At 43.9% G+C, this 18,538-nt stretch overlaps 1 protein-coding gene across 1 annotated transcript; it reads left to right on the top strand.

Moving 5' to 3' along the window:
- The first annotated feature begins 319 nt into the window (after window positions 1-319).
- EDN1 (endothelin 1) lies at window positions 320-17,946 on the top strand. The gene is made up of 5 exons (XM_033935141.1): window positions 320-944; window positions 2,540-2,735; window positions 10,317-10,472; window positions 10,669-10,791; window positions 16,586-17,946. Exons 1-5 carry the CDS (start codon window positions 866-868, stop codon window positions 16,725-16,727), a joined length of 696 nt encoding a protein of 231 aa, XP_033791032.1. The 5' UTR covers window positions 320-865; the 3' UTR covers window positions 16,728-17,946.
- The last annotated feature ends 592 nt before the right edge of the window (window positions 17,947-18,538 follow it).

Below are 18,538 nucleotides of genomic sequence, written 5' to 3'. Positions count from 1 at the left end.
CTGTACTGTTAATCTGGCCCTGAATGCATTTACTCAATCTGAAACTATTCCTTAATTCTAAAAAAAAAGAGAATGGATTCTTTCTCATTTTAGGTTATAGCTTAGAGAGCATTCCTCCAGCTTTTTGCATACTTTTTTTTTTTTTTTTTTTCGTGTAAGACCTTCCTCACCCAGTCTCAAGAACTTTTTCGTCCCTTCTGTTATGGGGTTTCCAGAGGACAAAGCAGCGGCACCGCAGAACCGAATAAAAAGCCGGCCGCCTGCAAGCTGGCGTGTGCCCCCTGGCGCCGGAGAGCAGGTAATGCAGCGCACCGGCCGGCAGGCAGCAGGTTACAACGGAGGTCTGCTCTAATGACTTATCCCAGCCCTACCCCTGGCTTGTCAGACGGCGTCTGCCTCTCTGAAGTTTGCAGCGATTTCCTTCCCAGCCGGCTCTTATCTCAGCTTGCACGTTGCCTCTCGGTGACTAATAACACAATAACATTGTGTAAGGATAAAATAAAGTCGGAGGGCTGTTTACAAACCCTATGGGGGGTTCAGTATATAAGGGAGGAGAAGACTTTGACCCAAACCACACTCGCACTGGGGACTCGGGCAGGAGCAGTCGCCCCTTTGGCCCCCCCTGAAAACAAGAATCAACTAGTCTCGGCTTTTCCTCTTGATTTCTGTTTGGGATTCCCTGTTTTCGTTTTCCAGGTTGCTTTTTTAAAGCCCGGTCTGAAGAGAGGAGGGACACCTTGTCTTGTGTAGCTGAATACCTGCTGCCTTTTGAAATATTGTAATAATAATAAATCCGCGAAGAAGAAAATATTTGGGAAGCATTGTCATTTTTTTTTTTTTTTTTGTCGTTAATTTCGTAAAGAAGATGATTCTTTCCAGCATGGATTTACAGACGTTGCTTTCGCTGCTGGCTGTTGTGATCTGTCAAGGAGCTTTCCAGGCAGGTATGTAATCCACTGATTTTTCCGGAACGATTGTGGGGGGAATAGGATCCTTTTCGTAACCTGAGTGTTACAAATTAAAAATAAATGTGAAAAAAAAAAAAAAAGGGTATTCTGAAATGCAGGCACCTCGCAAAATGTTAAACCCCAAACAAAACGCTAGCAACTAAAATCATTTCAATGCCTGATAAAAAGCCTGAGTTTTCCTACTTTTCTCGCTTTGGAACTCCCTTCGGTGCAATCATGGACTGATTCTGACAGTCCGATGTTTAAACCTGGCTTAAATAGCCGTGCATGCGCTTTACAGCTCCGGGATTTTGCTGCACACAAACTCCTAGCCCCATCTCTTGACAGCAGGCAGAAAGAAAGACGGAACAGTGGTTTTGTTTATCCTGCAAATTCTAGCAGGATTTTTGTTTTTTGGTTTTTTGGGGGGGGGGATGGGATTTATCGTAATACAGAACAATCAAAGAGCTGATTCACCTGTCTTGGGGAACGAATACACTTTTTGAAATATACATTTGTAACTTCTTAACTTCCATGGGCACATCTTTTTAAATAAACAAATGAATGAATGATATAAAAAGGAAGAGGCACCAATAGATATTAATAACGAAGAGAATAAAGCATGTCTTCATGGAGCTAATTTTCTGTATATTGTTAAAAAAAAAGCACCATGACAGCGGGTACCCTCCAAGGGAAACATCTACTACTTAACCCCTCCCCCCCAGGTGGAAAGGGGACTAGAACCTCTATTTCATAGAGATCCTATCCCCAAGTTTACTGGGTGGTACTGGGGGAAGGCAGGACCCGGTGACTGGGCTCCTCTGCAGCCTCACCTTCCTGGCAGACGCCTGCTTCATCTAAAGCCCTCTGATTTTCAGTTCAAACAGGTCGCTAGATTCCACATGTAAGAATGATCAGATCAGATAATTTTCCTCTTTCCAGACCAACTGTGAGCGTGAAAAAAAAAACCAAAAAAACCCCAACAAAGCACCCCATCTAGACCTGTTCTCGAAGCCGGGCACACCTTTTTAAAGCCTTTGCCAAGGTAGGCGGCATATTAATCCAGCCTAAAAGTATCTGCGCAATGCAGGCTTCCAGTGCAAGGGGAGGACAACTAGGCGAGCTGTACTTTCCAAGCCACCTGTTTTTACGCCATGCTATTCTAATAAATGCTAGTTTAATCGCTTTGATGATTGATTGCGTTTAAATAACATACGCTGCACGAAAAAAAAAATCCCCAAACTGGTTGTCTCGATCCCCAGCGCTCCCTCTTATGCTCCAATTTGTCGCAAGGCACCTTCCCCTGGAACCCAGGTTAGCCGCTTGTCTCCACGAAGTTCCTCCTTTTCGCCATGGGAATTCAATTACGTTGCATGGACCTGGGGGGCCGCCGCAGGTGCGGACTACTGGGCACGATGGACCTATGGTCTGACTCAGCAGAGGTCTGACTCAGCTTATGTTCTTATGTTCTTATGTTGCAGTTGTGCCAGGTAGTGCAGAAAGATCCCAAATATACGTCCCGCCGCCTGCCTGTTTCTGAATCCTGAGGGTGTGCTGACCGTCTTGTGTGTCTGTCTCTCTCTCCCCTGCAGCCTCCGTGAGCGTGCGCTCTTTCTCCCGCCCGGACTCTGGACTCCAGGCCACGGCCGCCGCCGCTACCTTTGCCCCGCGCTCTCCCGGATCCCCCTGGCGGCCGCGTCGGCCCAAGCGCTGCTCTTGCTCCTCGCTGATGGATAAGGAGTGCGTTTACTTCTGCCACCTGGACATCATCTGGATCAACACGCCAGAGTAAGGTTCTAAAGCCGGAGCTTAATATGCTTTAAATAGGGCCGGCCCAAACATTAGGCAAGACTAAGTGGTCATCTACGGCAGCAAGTTTAATATTTAATAAACGTATGAAGATTATTTATGTGTTTTTATAGGATTGCTGTGGGGATTATCACAATTTGCTGAGTTTTATCGCTAACATCTTGAAGGGGAAATGGGCTAAAGACCAGAAGTTTAATTGAAGGAATGAGGGTTCTCCCTGGGATGCCTAATACACTTGCCTAATGGCTGGGCCAGCCCTGTCTGTTTCAAGGCAAAAAGCAATAATCTGCTTGGCTCCTAGATAAACAGACATACCGTATTTCATGGATTAGAGGCTGCTTGCAATTGTTTGTATGCCATATATTAATTACATCATAACTTTGAAATTAATTTGTGCTATAAATGACATCACCCCCCCTCCCCAGCGTGTAAACAGCAAGACTGGATTGGAAGGTGCTGAAGTTTTAATATCTAAATACCTACATTATTCCTGTGAGATCAGATAATATAAGAAAACAGTAAATAAACCATACGATAAACGGTGTCTCTCATTTGGAGTCTATGGATGGGAGAATAAAAGAAACCCTTTTATACATCAAACCCACAGCATCAACTAAGAAGCTGCTCTTCTCTGATCTGTGTAGGATTAGGGCAATGAAATGCCCCCCCCCCCAACCCAAAAAAAAAAATACAGTGAACAAAGCTGAGTTCCAGAGAGGTTTCAGACTGAAAAGGGGAGGGAATAGATTTACATAATCAAAGTGGTTTTACATATTATATACTGATACTTATTTTGTACTTGGGGCAACGGAGAGTTAAGTGACTTGCTCTAGTCCAGGGGTGTCAAAGTCCCTCCTCGAGGGCCGCAATCCAGTCGGGTTTTCAGGATTTCCCCAATGAATATGCATGAGGTCTATTTGCATGCACTGCTTTCATTGTATGCTAATAGATCTCATGCGTATTCATTGGGGAAATCCTGAAAACCCGACTGGATTGCGGCCCTCGAGGAGGGACTTTGACACCCCTGCCCTAGTCACAGGGGGCTGCAGTGGGAATTGAACCTGGTTCCTAGGTTCTTAGCCCACTGCACAAACCACTAGACCAGTGGTTCCCAACCCTGTCCTGGAGGAACACCAGGCCAATTGGGTTTTCAGGCTAGCCCTAATGAATATGCATGAAGCAAATTTGCATGCCTATCACTTCCATCATATGCAAATCTCTCTCATGCATATTCATTAGGGCTAGCCTGAAAACCCGATTGGCCTGGTGTTCCTCCAGGACAGGGTTGGGAATCACTGCACTAGACTATACCTCAACTCCAAACAAAAGATGGTGCAGAGGTCAGTGGTTATTTGCTCACTATTATCTCGCTTCCAAATTAATACTGGAAGGAGAATTAATGCTGTCAAAGATTTCAGTCATATCAGAAAGCTTTTAAAGATAGATACATAGGTTATCTATCTATCTATCTATTAGAGAATGACACGGGGACAAATTTTTCCCCGTCCCCGTGGGAACTCATTTTTCCATCCGTCCCAGCGAGTTCTTTTCCTGCCCCTTCCCCATTCCTGCAAGCTCAGTCCTCTTCTGCACAAGCCTCAAAACACTTTCAAATCATGTTTTCGAGACTTGTGTGGTTAAGACAGAGCTTACAGGAATGGGGCAGGGAGAAGGACAGCAACAAAATTCACGGAGACGGGATGGGGAAATTGAGTTCCCATGGGGACGGGGGAAAAATTTGTCCCCGTGTCATTCTCTACTATCTATCTATCTATCTCATGTATAATCACTTACTGTATCTCTGATGTTCTCTGTTTATCATAACTCAGGGCTCCTTTTACGAAGATGCGTTAGGGCCTTAACGGGCAGAATAGCGCGAGCTAAAATGTCACGTGCGCTAGCCGCTACCCCCTCCTCTTGAGCAGGCGGTAGTTTTTCGGCTAGCGCGTGATAAAAACGCTAGCGCACCTTTGAAAAAAAGAGCCCTCAGTCTTTGTACCACTCACTTCCCAAATAAGTCTTGCCCATGTCTGTTCTGACTTTGCTGTGGGTGTACTCTCGTAACCCGTTCTGGGCTCTTTTGGGAGGATGGGCTAAACACCTGAATGAATAAATGAATGAATAAGTAAATATTGCCCAGTTTTGTTCAACAGACTTGGCAGCCTAATATGACTTAGAGCGCTTCTTACCATTTTATGCAAGCTTAGACAAACGGCAGGGTTAGGTATGGAATGGTTGCAAATATTTACAGTGTTTCAAGTCTCTAAAGTAATTTGCAATGAAACGTTTTTCTTATGATTTAAGAGGCATTAAATAATCACATGCAAGGAGCGGCTTGTACTGAAAGTGCTTCTGTGCATTCTTCTAAGGGCCAGTGAATTATGAGGGGGGGGGTGCTGAAAAGTTCTCAGCGCAACCAATCAAGTTCCTAAATTCTGAGCGCTATTTTGCCACTGTAGCTGAAAAGAGTGTTATTCTCTTTCGTTAAGTGCCAATTTGCAGAAGCAAAATTCTCTGGTTTTTTTGACATTGAACCATATCCATGTCTTTCTCTTTTTGGTTGGACTGAGAACTTTTCATGACCTCATAGGAAGCCAAAAATGTATTTTCTACTGCACGTTACGAGCTGCGTTCGGTAAATGGTGCTGAAAATTAGGCACCTATGAAAATGAACAAGCTAGGTTGGTATATTTCAACATGAAAATCTTCACTGAAATACCTCAGCCCCACCACTCCACCGCTATGTCAGTTTCAAAAGCGGGAGATTTATGTGGTGCCTCATCATAGGTAATTCCTTATTAAACGCTGTGTCTGTGTTCATACAAAAGTTTTTTTCTTTTTATACTTTTTTATAATAAATAAATTAGTGTAAAAGTGTATACTTACCAACCTAGCTTGTTCATTTCATATGTTGTATTAGAGAGGGTTGGTAGTACATATATTAAAAGTACACTGGTATTGGGATTAAAGAAAACTAGGCACCGGCACAAATCCGTGCTCAGCGGGGTTCTCCAGGCTCAGTGCTCTTTATGAATGGTGCACCCAACTTTGGGCACGAGAACTTAACAGGAAGTGAAACCTGGTGTATATCCCTGGAATGCTGTAGCACCGTGCACATCTTTGGTGATTGGTACATTAGAGTGTGAGCCCACCGGGACAGACAGGGAAAAATGCTTGAGTACCTGAATAATTGGTAATCCGCATAGAATTGTAGGGTATGCAGAATATAAATTACAAATATATAAAATAGATTGCCCTTGACCCTCTTATGCCCTTCCAATGGCTGCACCCTCTTTGGGTTATACATGTGAAGATTTGGGTGTGGATCTTTATAGAATCCCACATAGCCAGATCCTTATGCAAATCAAAATTTGTGGCAATTAACACCAGTAATAAATTGTTAACAGTTCATTGTATCTAATTTATTTGCATATGGATGTCAGGATAGCGTGCAACTGTGGGCGCTCAAAAATGTGGGCACCATTTATAGATTCTGGGGGTAAGAGGGTAATTCTATAAAGAAGGTACCAATGTTTAGATGCCAGAATGCATGTAAATGGCTAGAATCAGTGATGTAGTAAGGGGAAGGGTGGACCGCCCCGGGCGCCATATTGGTGAGGGTGCTGACACCTCTGCTCCTCCCGCTCCTTCCCTACCTTTCCTCTACCACAAGCAGTGGATTTCCCCAAGCCATCTCAATAATGGCCTATGGACTTTTCTTTCAGGGAATTATCCAAACCTTTTTTAAACCCTGCTAAGCTAACCGATTTCACCACATTGTTCGGCAACGAATTCCAGAGTTTAATTACACATTGTATGAAGAAATATTTTCTCCAGTTTGTTTTAAATCTACTACTTAGTAGCTTCATCGCATGTCTCCTAGTCCTAGTATTTTTGGAAAGAGTGAACAAGTGATTCACATCTACCCTTTCCACTCCACTCATTATTTTATAGACCTCTATCATATCACCCCTCCCAGCTCATATCTCTTCTCCAAGCTGAAGAGCCTTAGCTGCTTTAGCCTTTCTTCATAGGGACATTGTCCCATCCCTTTTATCATTTTTGTCGTCCTTCTTTGTACTTTTTCTATATCTTTTTTGAGATACGGTGACCAGAACCGCATACAGTATTTGAGGGGCGACCATACCATAGAGCGATATAAAGGCATTAAAACATCTTCATCTTTGTTTTCCATTCCTTTCCTGATAATTCCTAACATTCTATTTGCTTTCATAGCAGCCGCCGCACATTGGGCTGAGGGTTTCAATGCTTCTTCATCAATGACACCTAGATCCTATTTTTGGGAAGTGACTCCTAACACAGAACCCGGCATCACATAGCTATAGTTTGGGTTCCTCTTTCCAACATGCATCGCTTTGCACTTGCTCACATTAAACGTCATCTACCATTTTGACACCGTCTTCCAGCCTCACAAGGTGCATGGGAAGTATCCACCACATATCCCATGTGGTTACATGAGAATGACAGATGAAAATGAGCAGAAAGAAACACAATTTGTGGGGCTTAAATTTTTTTTTTTTTACCAATATTAACATACATTCTTATGAAAAGCTGAGCACTCTTTGCACAGAGGGCCCACGGTTTCAGAAAGAGTTCACACACTTTTCCTGACAGGATACCTATTCGAAATATTGCACACATGTGAACAACTAAGCATAGACAAGTTAATATGTGTATGTGTGCACTACTTGGAAAAGAATGCATATCCTTTCCAAAAGAGCACACTCAATGACTTTGCTCCTGTGAAAGCAAAACAAAGAACAACTGTAGACAGAGGTATAAGATGCAGGCTAGGTTTATTAAAACAATTATGGTTGCGGTTAGTGTCACTACCTTTATACAAACCAGGGGACCCGACACGGTCCGTGTTTCGGTTGACACGCCTTCATCAGGGGTCCCTAATTTGAAAAGTATCAAATTAAACCACAGCAAAAATAAACTTATGCCTGATTCAAATAATTGATTGCTGGAGCAAAGTTTCTGTGGGGTAATTGCAAACAAGCAATTTGCTCCTGTGATGACATAATGGCCAAGTGAAAATGATTTAAACAAGCATTCCTGGAAATGACATGGTAAAAGAAACAAATATTTTCTGGCCGCCCATCCCTAGCATATATGTATCTTTTTATAATGCTGACCCGAAATTGTGGAACAACTTACCTTGATGTTTGAGATCAATTAGAAGTCTAGAGACTTTTAAGAAATCTCTTAAAACATTTTTTTGTTTGTTTCAAAAATGCTATGATGGCATTTAAGTGATGGTAAAAGAGTCTTCCAGTAAGCCAAAATATTAGCATTGTGCTGTTTGTTTGTTCTGTTTACATTTTACTGTGTAGATTTTTTTATGTACCCCACCTAGAATCTCTAAATAGTGCAGGTTTGTAAATTTTATTAAATTACAAGTGCATGAATGTCAATATTCTGGCTGTGCAATTTTCTAAAATCTGTCATCTTCATGAGATGGCTTGTATTTTAAAGGTGGGAATACGCAAAGGGCAGAGTCTAGATGGAGTATGGGCAGGGCACAGTTACACACAGAGCATCTGATATGCAGCCTATGGGTTTGAGCAGCTGATAAGCTGCTTCCCTCTGCAGGCTGACAACCCTGAATATTCAAAGCCGGGACGTGCCGCTCCTGTCACTGAATATCTAAGTAGGTTTGCTGACCCACATGTTAACCAAGCTGATATTCAGATCGATATCTGGTTAACTTGGCAAATGAGGTTAGAGCAGCTGTCTTGCTATCCCAACTCTGTGCGGTTACTTACTGGTTAGCAGACTGAATATCACTGCTAACTAGTTAAGTTCATGCTTCAGCCTAACTGGTTACGTGCTGCTAAATATCGGCAGTCGACTACCTCAGTTGAGCTTAACCCCACAGGAGCATCTCCTACCCTTCTGAATATCAACCCCATACAGTGGAGTAGTAAGGGGGGGGGGGCGGTCCACTCCAAGCACCATCTTGCACCAGCATCAGTTCTTCCTCTGACATCACTTCCTGAACCTGCGCCTAGGAACTGATGTCGGAGGCAGAGCCGACGCTGGCATGAACAACGGGTTGGGGGTCGCTGCTTGCGCTGTGAACCTTTAAGAGGTATGGGGAGAAGGGGCGTGCACGTGTGGCAGGAGGGGGCAGGGAAGGAGCCTATGGGGATGGGGGCACAGAAGAGGGCAGGGGAGGGAGGCGCCTCTCACCCTAGCTACGCCACTGACCTCATAACTTATAGAACACTGTAACTTACATGTGTTTTTTTTTTTAACACCCTAGGTTTGAACATTTATGTCGGCTCTATGGCTGGTGTAAATACTCACATCTGACATGCTCACAATCTGATATAGAATATGCTCTACGTAGTTGCCCTCTAGGTGCCTAAATGTGGGCACCTCTTTATGAAAATGCCCTCTAAAGAGCTAGAACGGTGTCATGTGCACTTGAAAATCCAAACCCTGAGATGAGATATGGGATCTTTCAAGCATTTGGATTAGCCCTAAAGCAACATAGAAACATGATGACAGATAAAGGCCAAATGGCCCAGCCAGTCTGCCTATCTGCAATATCCACTATCTCCTCTTCTCCCTATTGGCTAAGGCTCTTTACACCTGCATTGTGAGGTCATAGAACTTTATGGTTATAGAAACATAGAAACATGATGGCAGATAAAGGCCAAATGGACCATCTAGTCTGCCCTTCTGCAGTAACCATTATCTCTTTCTCTCTCCGAGAGATTCCACTTGCCTATCCCACGCCTTCCTGAATTCTCAAAACTTGCACAAAGGAGGGCGGATGTATTTCAACTAAAAAAAACCAAACAAAAACCCCCAATCTTCTCCCCCTTTTAATCATTTGGCTTTGTTTATGTACTTGACCTCCTGAAACATTATAATGCTTGCAAATTTGGAAGCAAGAGAGGTTTGAACTCCCTCAGACTGATACATACCCGAAGGCGGTACTCGCTACCCATTATTCAGCCTGAGCAGGTGAGCGGCATCTGAGCCGTTCACAGCCGTGAAGTGAAATCACTCTGGCTATTCAGGGCCGGGGCATGCGTGGCTCCCAGCTTTGACTATCCAGATGTCAGCAGCCATCCGGAAGTTAACTCATATTCAGACTGGTGTTAAGTTATCTTTGGAGTCCTAACTTTATGTGGTTACTTAGCTAGTTAGCGGACTGAAAATCGCTGCTAACTGGCTAAGTGGACTCGCCCCTAACCTAACTGTCAATATTCAGAAGCACTTGTGTGCCAAGTTACTATGCAGGGTTTAACTTTTGACTATCAGGCAGCACATGTTTAGAACGTGCCATATCTGGGGAGTGGTTTATATAGGGAGGGGGAATAGAAATGGAGGGGCTGAGAGAGAGTCAAAGGGCACAAAATGTCATTTGTGGCTCTCCTCAGCCGCTATTTGGGACCAGTCATCAAATTGTATGAAACGGTCCGTTGCCTGTGGATTAGCAGAGGAACCAGCCAGTTCAGATGAAGACGCAGCTGCGAGGGCAATCGGTTTAATTGCTTTATACGCTGTCGTTCTGAATTGCAGGAGAACTGTCTCTTACGGGCTCGGAGGCCCCCGGTCAAAGCGGTCGCTGAGGCAGAAAGTCTATGAGAATCTCTCAGGACTTCAGAACAGGTGCAGCTGTGCCAACCAGAAAGACAAGAAATGTTCCAGCTTCTGCCAAACAAAGCCAGAGCTCCGGTATGTATAAATGTACTCCTGTTCCCGCCCCGCGCCCCCCCCCCCCCCATTCTATGTTTTCCTACAGCCCATACTGGGTTATCTTCAAAGCAGCCCTGTCCCATCCCTTATCCAAGAATTATTTATTATGCGCAGGTGTTTCTAAGTGGCATTTTGTCCCTAACAAGTATTTTTCTTTCTGCTTGTTTTTGCGCAGGGTGCAGTCTTCCCTGGAAAAAGGCGGATACCGTTTGCATTTATTTAACAAGGAGAACGATTGTTCGAGCTCTGGGCTGAAGTGTGTTCCAAAGCAGCAAACAAACAACAGGCAGCCGAAAAGGTGAGCATGTGTCTGTGTGTGTATACATGTACAACTACGCTGAAAATGCCAGACACCCAAACATTCCACAGAAATGGATATTAATCCTTTAGTTGGCAGATGGTGAAACGGCTGCTTTACGTAACCTGATGTTGAACGAGAGCCACAGTGCCAAGTAACAGGCTTTTGGAGATGCAGATCTCCCCTAAGAGCCATAGAAGACACATGTTGCTTCTGAGCAACAATGCCAAATAAAGGGTTAAAAAAAAAGATCAAACTGTAACATGCAGAGGGTGCCAAAGGGGTTCTTTTTCCTTTTCTCTATTGCCTCTTCAGTGATTCCCAACCCTGTCCTGGAGGAACACCAGTCCAATTGGGTTTTCAGGCTAGCCCTAATGAATATGCATGAAGCAAATTTGCATGCCTATCACTTCCATCATATGCAAATCTCTCTCATGCATATTCATTACGGCTAGCCTGAAAACCCGATTGGTCTGGTGTTCCTCCAGGACAGGGTTGGGAATCACTGCTTTAGACAACTCCCCCTTCTCACACACTTCTCTTCCCCACAATGATAAACTTGCTCAGAAAAAGACACAGCCCAAGGCAGCAGCAGCACTGTCCTCTTCCAAGCAACACCTCATGAAGGAAATCAAAATTGGGTCACACAGGCAGAGTTACCATATGGCTCCAGAAAAAGGAGGATGGATTGAGACATCCGGGTTTTACTTCCATCACTTTCAGTTGAAGTAAAACCCAGATGTCTCAATCTGTCCTCCTTACTTCTATTGCTTTCAACGGAAATAAAACCTGGATGTCTCAATCTGTCCTCCTTTTTCGGGATAACCACTCAGTTCAATGAACCTGCAAAGGAAGTGGCAGTTGTAGGACCACTAGGAAACAGCAATCACAACATGATCCAGTACAAATTAGAGGTAGGAACATCCAAAGTGAAGAGAACTGCAGCGACGACGCTCAACTTCAGGAAAGGGAACTGTGACGCTATGAGAGCAGTGGTGAAAAAGAAACTCAAAAATTGCTCAAAACAGATGGAAACCGTAGAGAAAGCCTGGTCCCTATTCAAGGACACGGTGCTGGAAGCACAAAACCTGTACATTCCCAGGTTTAGGAAAGGGTGTAAAAAAAATCGAACAAAAGACCCGGTATGGATAACGACAGAAGTAAAGAGGGAGATAGGAGATTTAAAAAAAATCGTTCCGAAAATGGAAAAAGGACCAAACCAAGGAAAACCGGAAAGAACACAAAAAACATCAGAAAAACTGTCACCGAGTGGTTAGGAATGCAAAGAGAGAATACGAGGAGAGGCTGGCTGAGGAATCCAAAAACTTCAAAACGTTCTTCAGATATGTCAAGGGGAAGCAACCGGCGAGGGAGGAAGTAGGACCGTTGGATGATGGAGACTGGAAGGGGGTGGTAAAGGAGGAAAAAGAGGTAACCGACAGGTTAAACAAGTTCTTCTCATCGGTCTTCATGAGCGAGGACACATCAAATGTACCAGAACCCGAAGAGATCATAAGTGGAAATCAAGAAGAAAAACTGGCGCATATAGAGATAAGCCATGAGGAGATCCTCAAGCAGATAGACAGACTAAAAAGCGACAAAACCGGGCCCGGACGGAATCCACCCAAGGGTTCTAAAAGAGCTAAGGAATGAAATAGCGGAAACTCTCCGTCAAATTTGTAACTTGTCCTTGAAAACTGGGGAGATCCCGGAGGACTGGAACATAGCAAATGTCACACCTATTTTTAAAAAGGAATCGAGGGGTGACCCGGGGAACTACAGGCCAGTAAGCCTGACTTCAGTCCCAGGCAAGATGATGGAGGCACTGATAAAGGACACCATCTGTGAGCACATAGAAAAAAATGGACAACTGAAGGCGAGCCAGCACGGCTTCTGCAAGGGAAGATCGTGCCAAACGAACCTACTGCACTTCTTTGAAGGGATAAACAACCAGATGGACAAAGGAGAACCCATAGACATCATCTATTTCAACTTCCAAAAAGCCTTTGACACGGTACCCCATGAGCGGCTTCTTAGGAAGCTGTGGAACCACGGGGTGGAAGGGGACGTACACAGGTGGATTAAACACTGGTTGGCAGGCAGAAAGCAACGGGTTGGAGTGAAGGGCCACTACTCGGACTGGCGGAAGGTCACGAGCGGTGTTCCCCAGGGGTCGGTGCTCGGACCGCTGCTGTTCAATGTATTTATAAACGACCTAGAAGCAGGGACGAAGTGTGAAGTTATAAAATTTGCGGATGACACCAAACTCTGCAGCAGGGTTAGAACCATGGAAGAATGTGAAGACCTACAAAGGGACCTAAACAAACTAGAAGAGTGGGCAAGTAAATGGCAAATGCGCTTTAATATAGAGAAATGCAAGGCCATGCATTTGGGAAAAAAAACCCCCGATGTTCAGCTACAAAATGGGGGGATCAGTGCTAGAGGATAGTAACCTTAAAAAAGACTTGGGAGTGCTGGTAGATACTGTGATAAAATCAACGGCACAATCTGCAGCAGCCTCAAAGAAAGCAAACAGAATGTTGGGTATTATTAGGAAGGGCATTACAACCAGGACGAAGGAGGTCATCATGCCGCTGTATCGTGCGATGGTGCGCCCGCATCTGGAGTACTGTGTCCAGTATTGGTCACCATACCTCAAGAAGGACATGGCGATACTTGAAAGGGTCCAGAGAAGAGCGACGAAAATGATAAAAGGTATGGAAAACCTTTCATACGCAGACAGGTTGGGAAGGCTGGGGCTCTTCTCCCTTGAGAAGCAGAGACTCAGAGGAGACATGATAGAGACTTTCAAGATCATGAAAGGCATAGAGAAGGTAAAAAGGGACAGGTTCTTCAGACTATGGGGAACCACAAGCACAAGGGGGCACTCAGAGAAGCTGAAAGGGGACAATTTTAGAACCAATGCTAGGAAGTTCTTTTTTACACAGAGGGTGGTGGACACCTGGATTGCGCTTCCAGAGGTTGTGATAGGACAGAGTACACTACGGGGGTTCAAAGAAGGATTGGATAAATTCCTGAACGATAGGGGGATTGAGGGATACAGATAGAGGTAGAGATAGGTTTTAGATAGAGTATGGATAGAAGGATAAAAGGGATCAAAGGGCTTAGAGAAGGATCACATTACAGGTCATGGGCCTGATGGGCATGCGGACTGCTGGGCACGATGGACCTCTGGTCTGACCCAGCCGAGGCAACTTCTTATGTTCTTAACCCCTTTGAGTTGATCATGCTTTTCAAAATCAGAAATTCAACTTAAAGTCTCTAACAAGCCTCAGTTACACCGCCACCACCGCTCATAATCACTTTTTAGCATGGTATCGTAGGTGTTAATTTGTCACTGGCTTTTTATCTATTTAAATTGATTCCTATTATTATTTTCCTTAAGATAAATCTTGACTCATAATAAATATGTACTTGTCTCAAGTATATCTTCATTTCTTTCATTTTAAATTTATGACCTGGGGAGATTTGGATCCAACATGTTCACTAGAAGCTTTTTCAAGGATCCCCCTATAAATAATGAAACATTCATCACTAAAGGATTATTAACTTTTATTTAATAAATTACTACATAAGATAAATCCCTTAGGAATCCCTTAAGCTGACACTGAACAGATAAAAATAGTTTTTCCATCTATCAGCTACCTTTCCTCCTTTTTCTGGAGCCATATGGTAACCCTACATCATAGGAGCATCCTGAGCTGGAATTATGTCCTCGGTGTGCCCACTGCTCCATGGCCACTAAAGTGGAGAAAATGGATGAGGAAGGATTTTACACCCCCACCTCCCTTAGGCCCTGTGCAATCGTATCAACTGCACAACTGTTAGGATGGCCTTGGTGCGTCATTATCCCATGCTGCTTCTGTTGCTACCAGTGGGGCTTTGAACTGGTCCTTATTTTACTAAGCTTATGTGTGTGGGGCCGCACAAAGAGGGGAGAGAAGAGTTTATTGGGAGCTGCCTTAGCTTCTGGTCTCTTTTCTGGGAGAAGCGGCCTTGTTCCACACCACTAACACAGCTCGCAGCTCCTGCCTGTCTGCCTTCAATGTGTTTTTCCAGCTGCACATGTGTGAAACGTGTACAGACCGACACAGTCTCAGTTACAGATCTCATAAACCTTGCCCAATGTTCTGCCACCTCTTTAAAAATGTCTGCATGAAGAATTCAGAAGGATTGGGGTGAGAATGAAGTACAGAAGTCCCCTCCCCCTCCCCAAGTCTGTTTGCTTGGACAGTTCTTGTGCATCTTGAGCTTGAGGATTTCATTTCTTGCAACTTTGGGAAGGGGATATACAATGGAAATAGTACCAACACCACGAGTGCACTATTCATATTTTCATTACTGCTGCCTATACAGATAGTGGGTGCAGAGTCAACATATGGATTACTTTAATGCAGTCAACATTCTGGCTATTAAGAATAATTCTGTTCATATACAACATTCTCCAGTTGTCTGAAGGTGATGTACAGGGCTCTTAAACTCAGCTGCTGATCAAGAGACAAGTGACAACAGCTTGCCCCTTACTTCTCACAACTGCCCCTCCCCCACATAGATCTCAAAATACTTTGTGCATTAAGTAGAGAATGACATGGTGTCAGAATTTGTCCCTGTCCCCTGCAGATACACTTCTCCCTCCAGATTCGTGGGGGATAGGGGCAGAGCTGGACTGCAAATGGTGAAATACCGCAAATATCTTCTGGTCCGGCTCTGACCCACCCCCGCCTCCCTCCTGCCTTCCCCCCGGCATCCCGGCCTTACCTGGTGGTCTAGCGGGCTTTTGGGGCAGGAGCGATCTTCCTACGCTCCTGCCCTGTGCAGATCGCCAATAGGAAATAGCTGCCGTGAGTTCCCTTAGTCTCTCGAGACTATGACGGGAACTCCCCACAGCCATTGGCGATCTACATGGGGCAGGAGTGTAGGAAGATCGCTCCTGCCCCGAAAGCCCGCTAGACCTCCAGGTAAGGCCGGGACGCCAGGGGGAAGGCTAAACTGTGGGTTTTTTTTCTTTTTTTCCTCCCCCCCCCAAAAAAAAATTGTGAATATGTGAAATCGCAATTGCCGAAACCGCGAATGGGGAAACCATCCTGTGTCATTTTGTAGTGTCTATCTCAACCTCAATCCTTCACCAGTATTCTTCAGTTCAAGGTCAGTGGCTGTGCCCATTCATACTCTGATTCTTATGTGAGCCAAGTATAGGACAATGAAGCATCGTGACATCACTGATGAGGTTAGCTCTTAGGCATTGGTGGAATGAGGCATTATGACATCACAATCTCAGCTCTGGAATGTTGCTACTATTTGGGTTTCTGCCAGGTACTTCTGACCTGGGTTGGCCACTACTGGAAACAGGAGGACTTGATGTACCTTCAGTCTGTCCCAGTATGGCAATGCTTATGGTCTTATGTTCTAACCATCAGGTGTCATTCTTTAGTGTCTAACTCCACCTCAGTCCTTCTACACCAGCATTCTTCAATGCAAGGCTTGAGGGTCAGTGGCTGCTTCTTCCCTCTCTCCATAAAGAATGACATGGGGATGGTTTCCCACGGTTATCCACAGGGACAGGGACGGTGACAAATTCTGTCACCATGTCATTCTCTAGACATTCATTCCTAATTTGCAAGTAGCAAAATTCAAATTCCATTCCCGTGATCTAGGCAGCCCGGCTTGCATTCCTTTGATGATGCAAAGCAATTCAAACAAAGGTGGTCTAGGTTTTCTCTGACTTTGTGGATAAATTAACTGATTGACTATTCCGTTTATGTATTTTTCCTAGGTCTGATGCTATCAGGAATGCCATCCAGACTTCTTTTGACACTGCAAAGCTGAAGGCCAGGCTAAGCGAGCAGAAGAAAGCAAAGCACAACAGAGCATACAAAATGCAGAGCATCTGGGAACATCTGAAGACAACGCCTTAGTGGGCGGCTCAGCCAAGTTTGTCCCCCAGCAAAGGGGAGGGGTTTCAGTGTGCCACGTGGCTCTGTGTGGCTTGTAGACTATATCCACGAGAGCTTATCTGCCTGCCAGGGCCAGAGGACTTTACTTTGAATATCAGAGGAAGGTGCTGGAGAAGAGAGCATGTTGGATATGATATGGCCCCCTGAAGATGTAGGAGGGAAGTGGTCTTGCTGCTGAGATCTTCCTGTCTTTAGGATGGCATTTGATAAAATGATATGCCTTGTCTCAGGGAGAACAACAAAAATAAATTATTCCAAAAAAAAAAAAAAAGCATTAGCATGCTTAAACATGACACATCTCATTCAGAAGAAGAGGTGAAAGAGAATCTTTTTCATTCAAGTGCCTGGATATTTTTTATTTTTCCGCAAGAACACGGCATAAATTGGACTGTTAATAGTTCGATTTAGAAGCTTTAGAGACAAACAGACACTTCCTTGGGACTGTAGTGTTTTTCAAGGAGTCGATGTTATAAGAAACGGTAATTTGAGAGCATGAACACTTCAGTTAAGGGTCTTTTTTACTAAAGCTTAACATGCATTAAATGTTATGATTCCCAGAGGGATAAAATAGTCTTTTTCGCAGGCGCTAATTCTGTTAGTGCACTCTAAACATTAGTAAAAGGGCCCCTTAGAATGCAAAAGTCAAACCACTCCTTTTCTTTGAGACTTACTTCATCTACCTCACTTGTTGCCCTCTTATGGAACTTTTTGCCTGTTCTCTTGGCTTGCTTTAGTTGGGACCGTATACACCAACCCCTGTCTTTGGAAGCCTCCTCTCCCGGTCCAGTAGCAATGATTGCACTTCACTAAGAATTGGCTGGACCTGATCTACAAAAAGGTTCTTTCTTTAGTGGCTGGCTTGGTGTACCTATGGCGAATAAGTTGTTTTTGGTCACAGGTGGGCTAAAGTTATATGTGTCTGTAGCAGTGAATCTCTTTGCATCAGTGAAGTTTGCTATTTTGGGATGGACTGAAATGTGAGATGCATTATGCGTCTATTTTTGAATATATTTTTAAAATAGGTATTTATATTATTCTTAAAAATGTTTTAACTGCTTTTACTATGTAAAATATTCATCGTAAGAGGCCACATTGGTCTATGCATGTTTTTTGTATTTCTGTATGAAAAATGTTTCATGCCTGTAAAGGTAGAATGTCTTAAAATAAATATTTTTAATTATTTTCTTTGCTTTTATTACAAATAGCTGGTGAGGGGTGAGGACTGTTCATTCCCTGTTGTTGGTATATATAAGGCTGAAAAAAAAAGATTTTGAATCTCCTAGGACATTTTCTATTTTAGCACAATTCATGTTTAAGATGTGATTAGATCCCTATCTAAATCCTAATAGAAAGATAGCAACCCCAACAGAATACTTTTTGATATTTTTTATATTTATTCAGTTAAAAAAAATCAAGAAAATATATATCATTGGCAAGAAGTATTTGCATCCTTCAAATAGTAACTGGTGGCATCTTCTTGGGTAGCAATAAATTCATTTTGTCCTGCTGTCCTTAAGAAATTTTGGCCCATACTTCCATAAAAAACAGGTTTTTATTAGAGATTTGCAATTTTCTTTCTTCAGGTCTTGGTACACCCTTTGGGTTAAGACTGATTTATTCAATTCAAGATAGTGAATGACACAGGGACAAATTTTTCCCCGTCCCCATGGGAACTCATTTTCCCGTTCCGTTCCCATGAGTTATTTTCCTGTCCCTGCCCCGTTCCTGCAAGCTCCATCCTCATCTGCACAAGCCTCAAACACTTTAAAATC

This window comes from Geotrypetes seraphini, chromosome 2 (assembly GCF_902459505.1).
Source record: "Geotrypetes seraphini chromosome 2, aGeoSer1.1, whole genome shotgun sequence".
Taxonomy (NCBI): Eukaryota; Metazoa; Chordata; class Amphibia; order Gymnophiona; family Dermophiidae; genus Geotrypetes; species Geotrypetes seraphini.
This window is presented reverse-complemented; position numbering and strand designations above follow the sequence as displayed.

Coding starts and splice junctions, on each gene's coding strand:
- EDN1 (XM_033935141.1), top strand. CDS start 866: ATGATTCTTTCCAGCATGGATTTACAGACGTTGCTTTCGCTGCTGGCT. Junction 2,736..10,316: donor ATCTGGATCAACACGCCAGA/GTAAGGTTCTAA, acceptor TCTGAATTGCAG/GAGAACTGTCTCTTACGGGC. Junction 10,473..10,668: donor CAAACAAAGCCAGAGCTCCG/GTATGTATAAAT, acceptor GTTTTTGCGCAG/GGTGCAGTCTTCCCTGGAAA.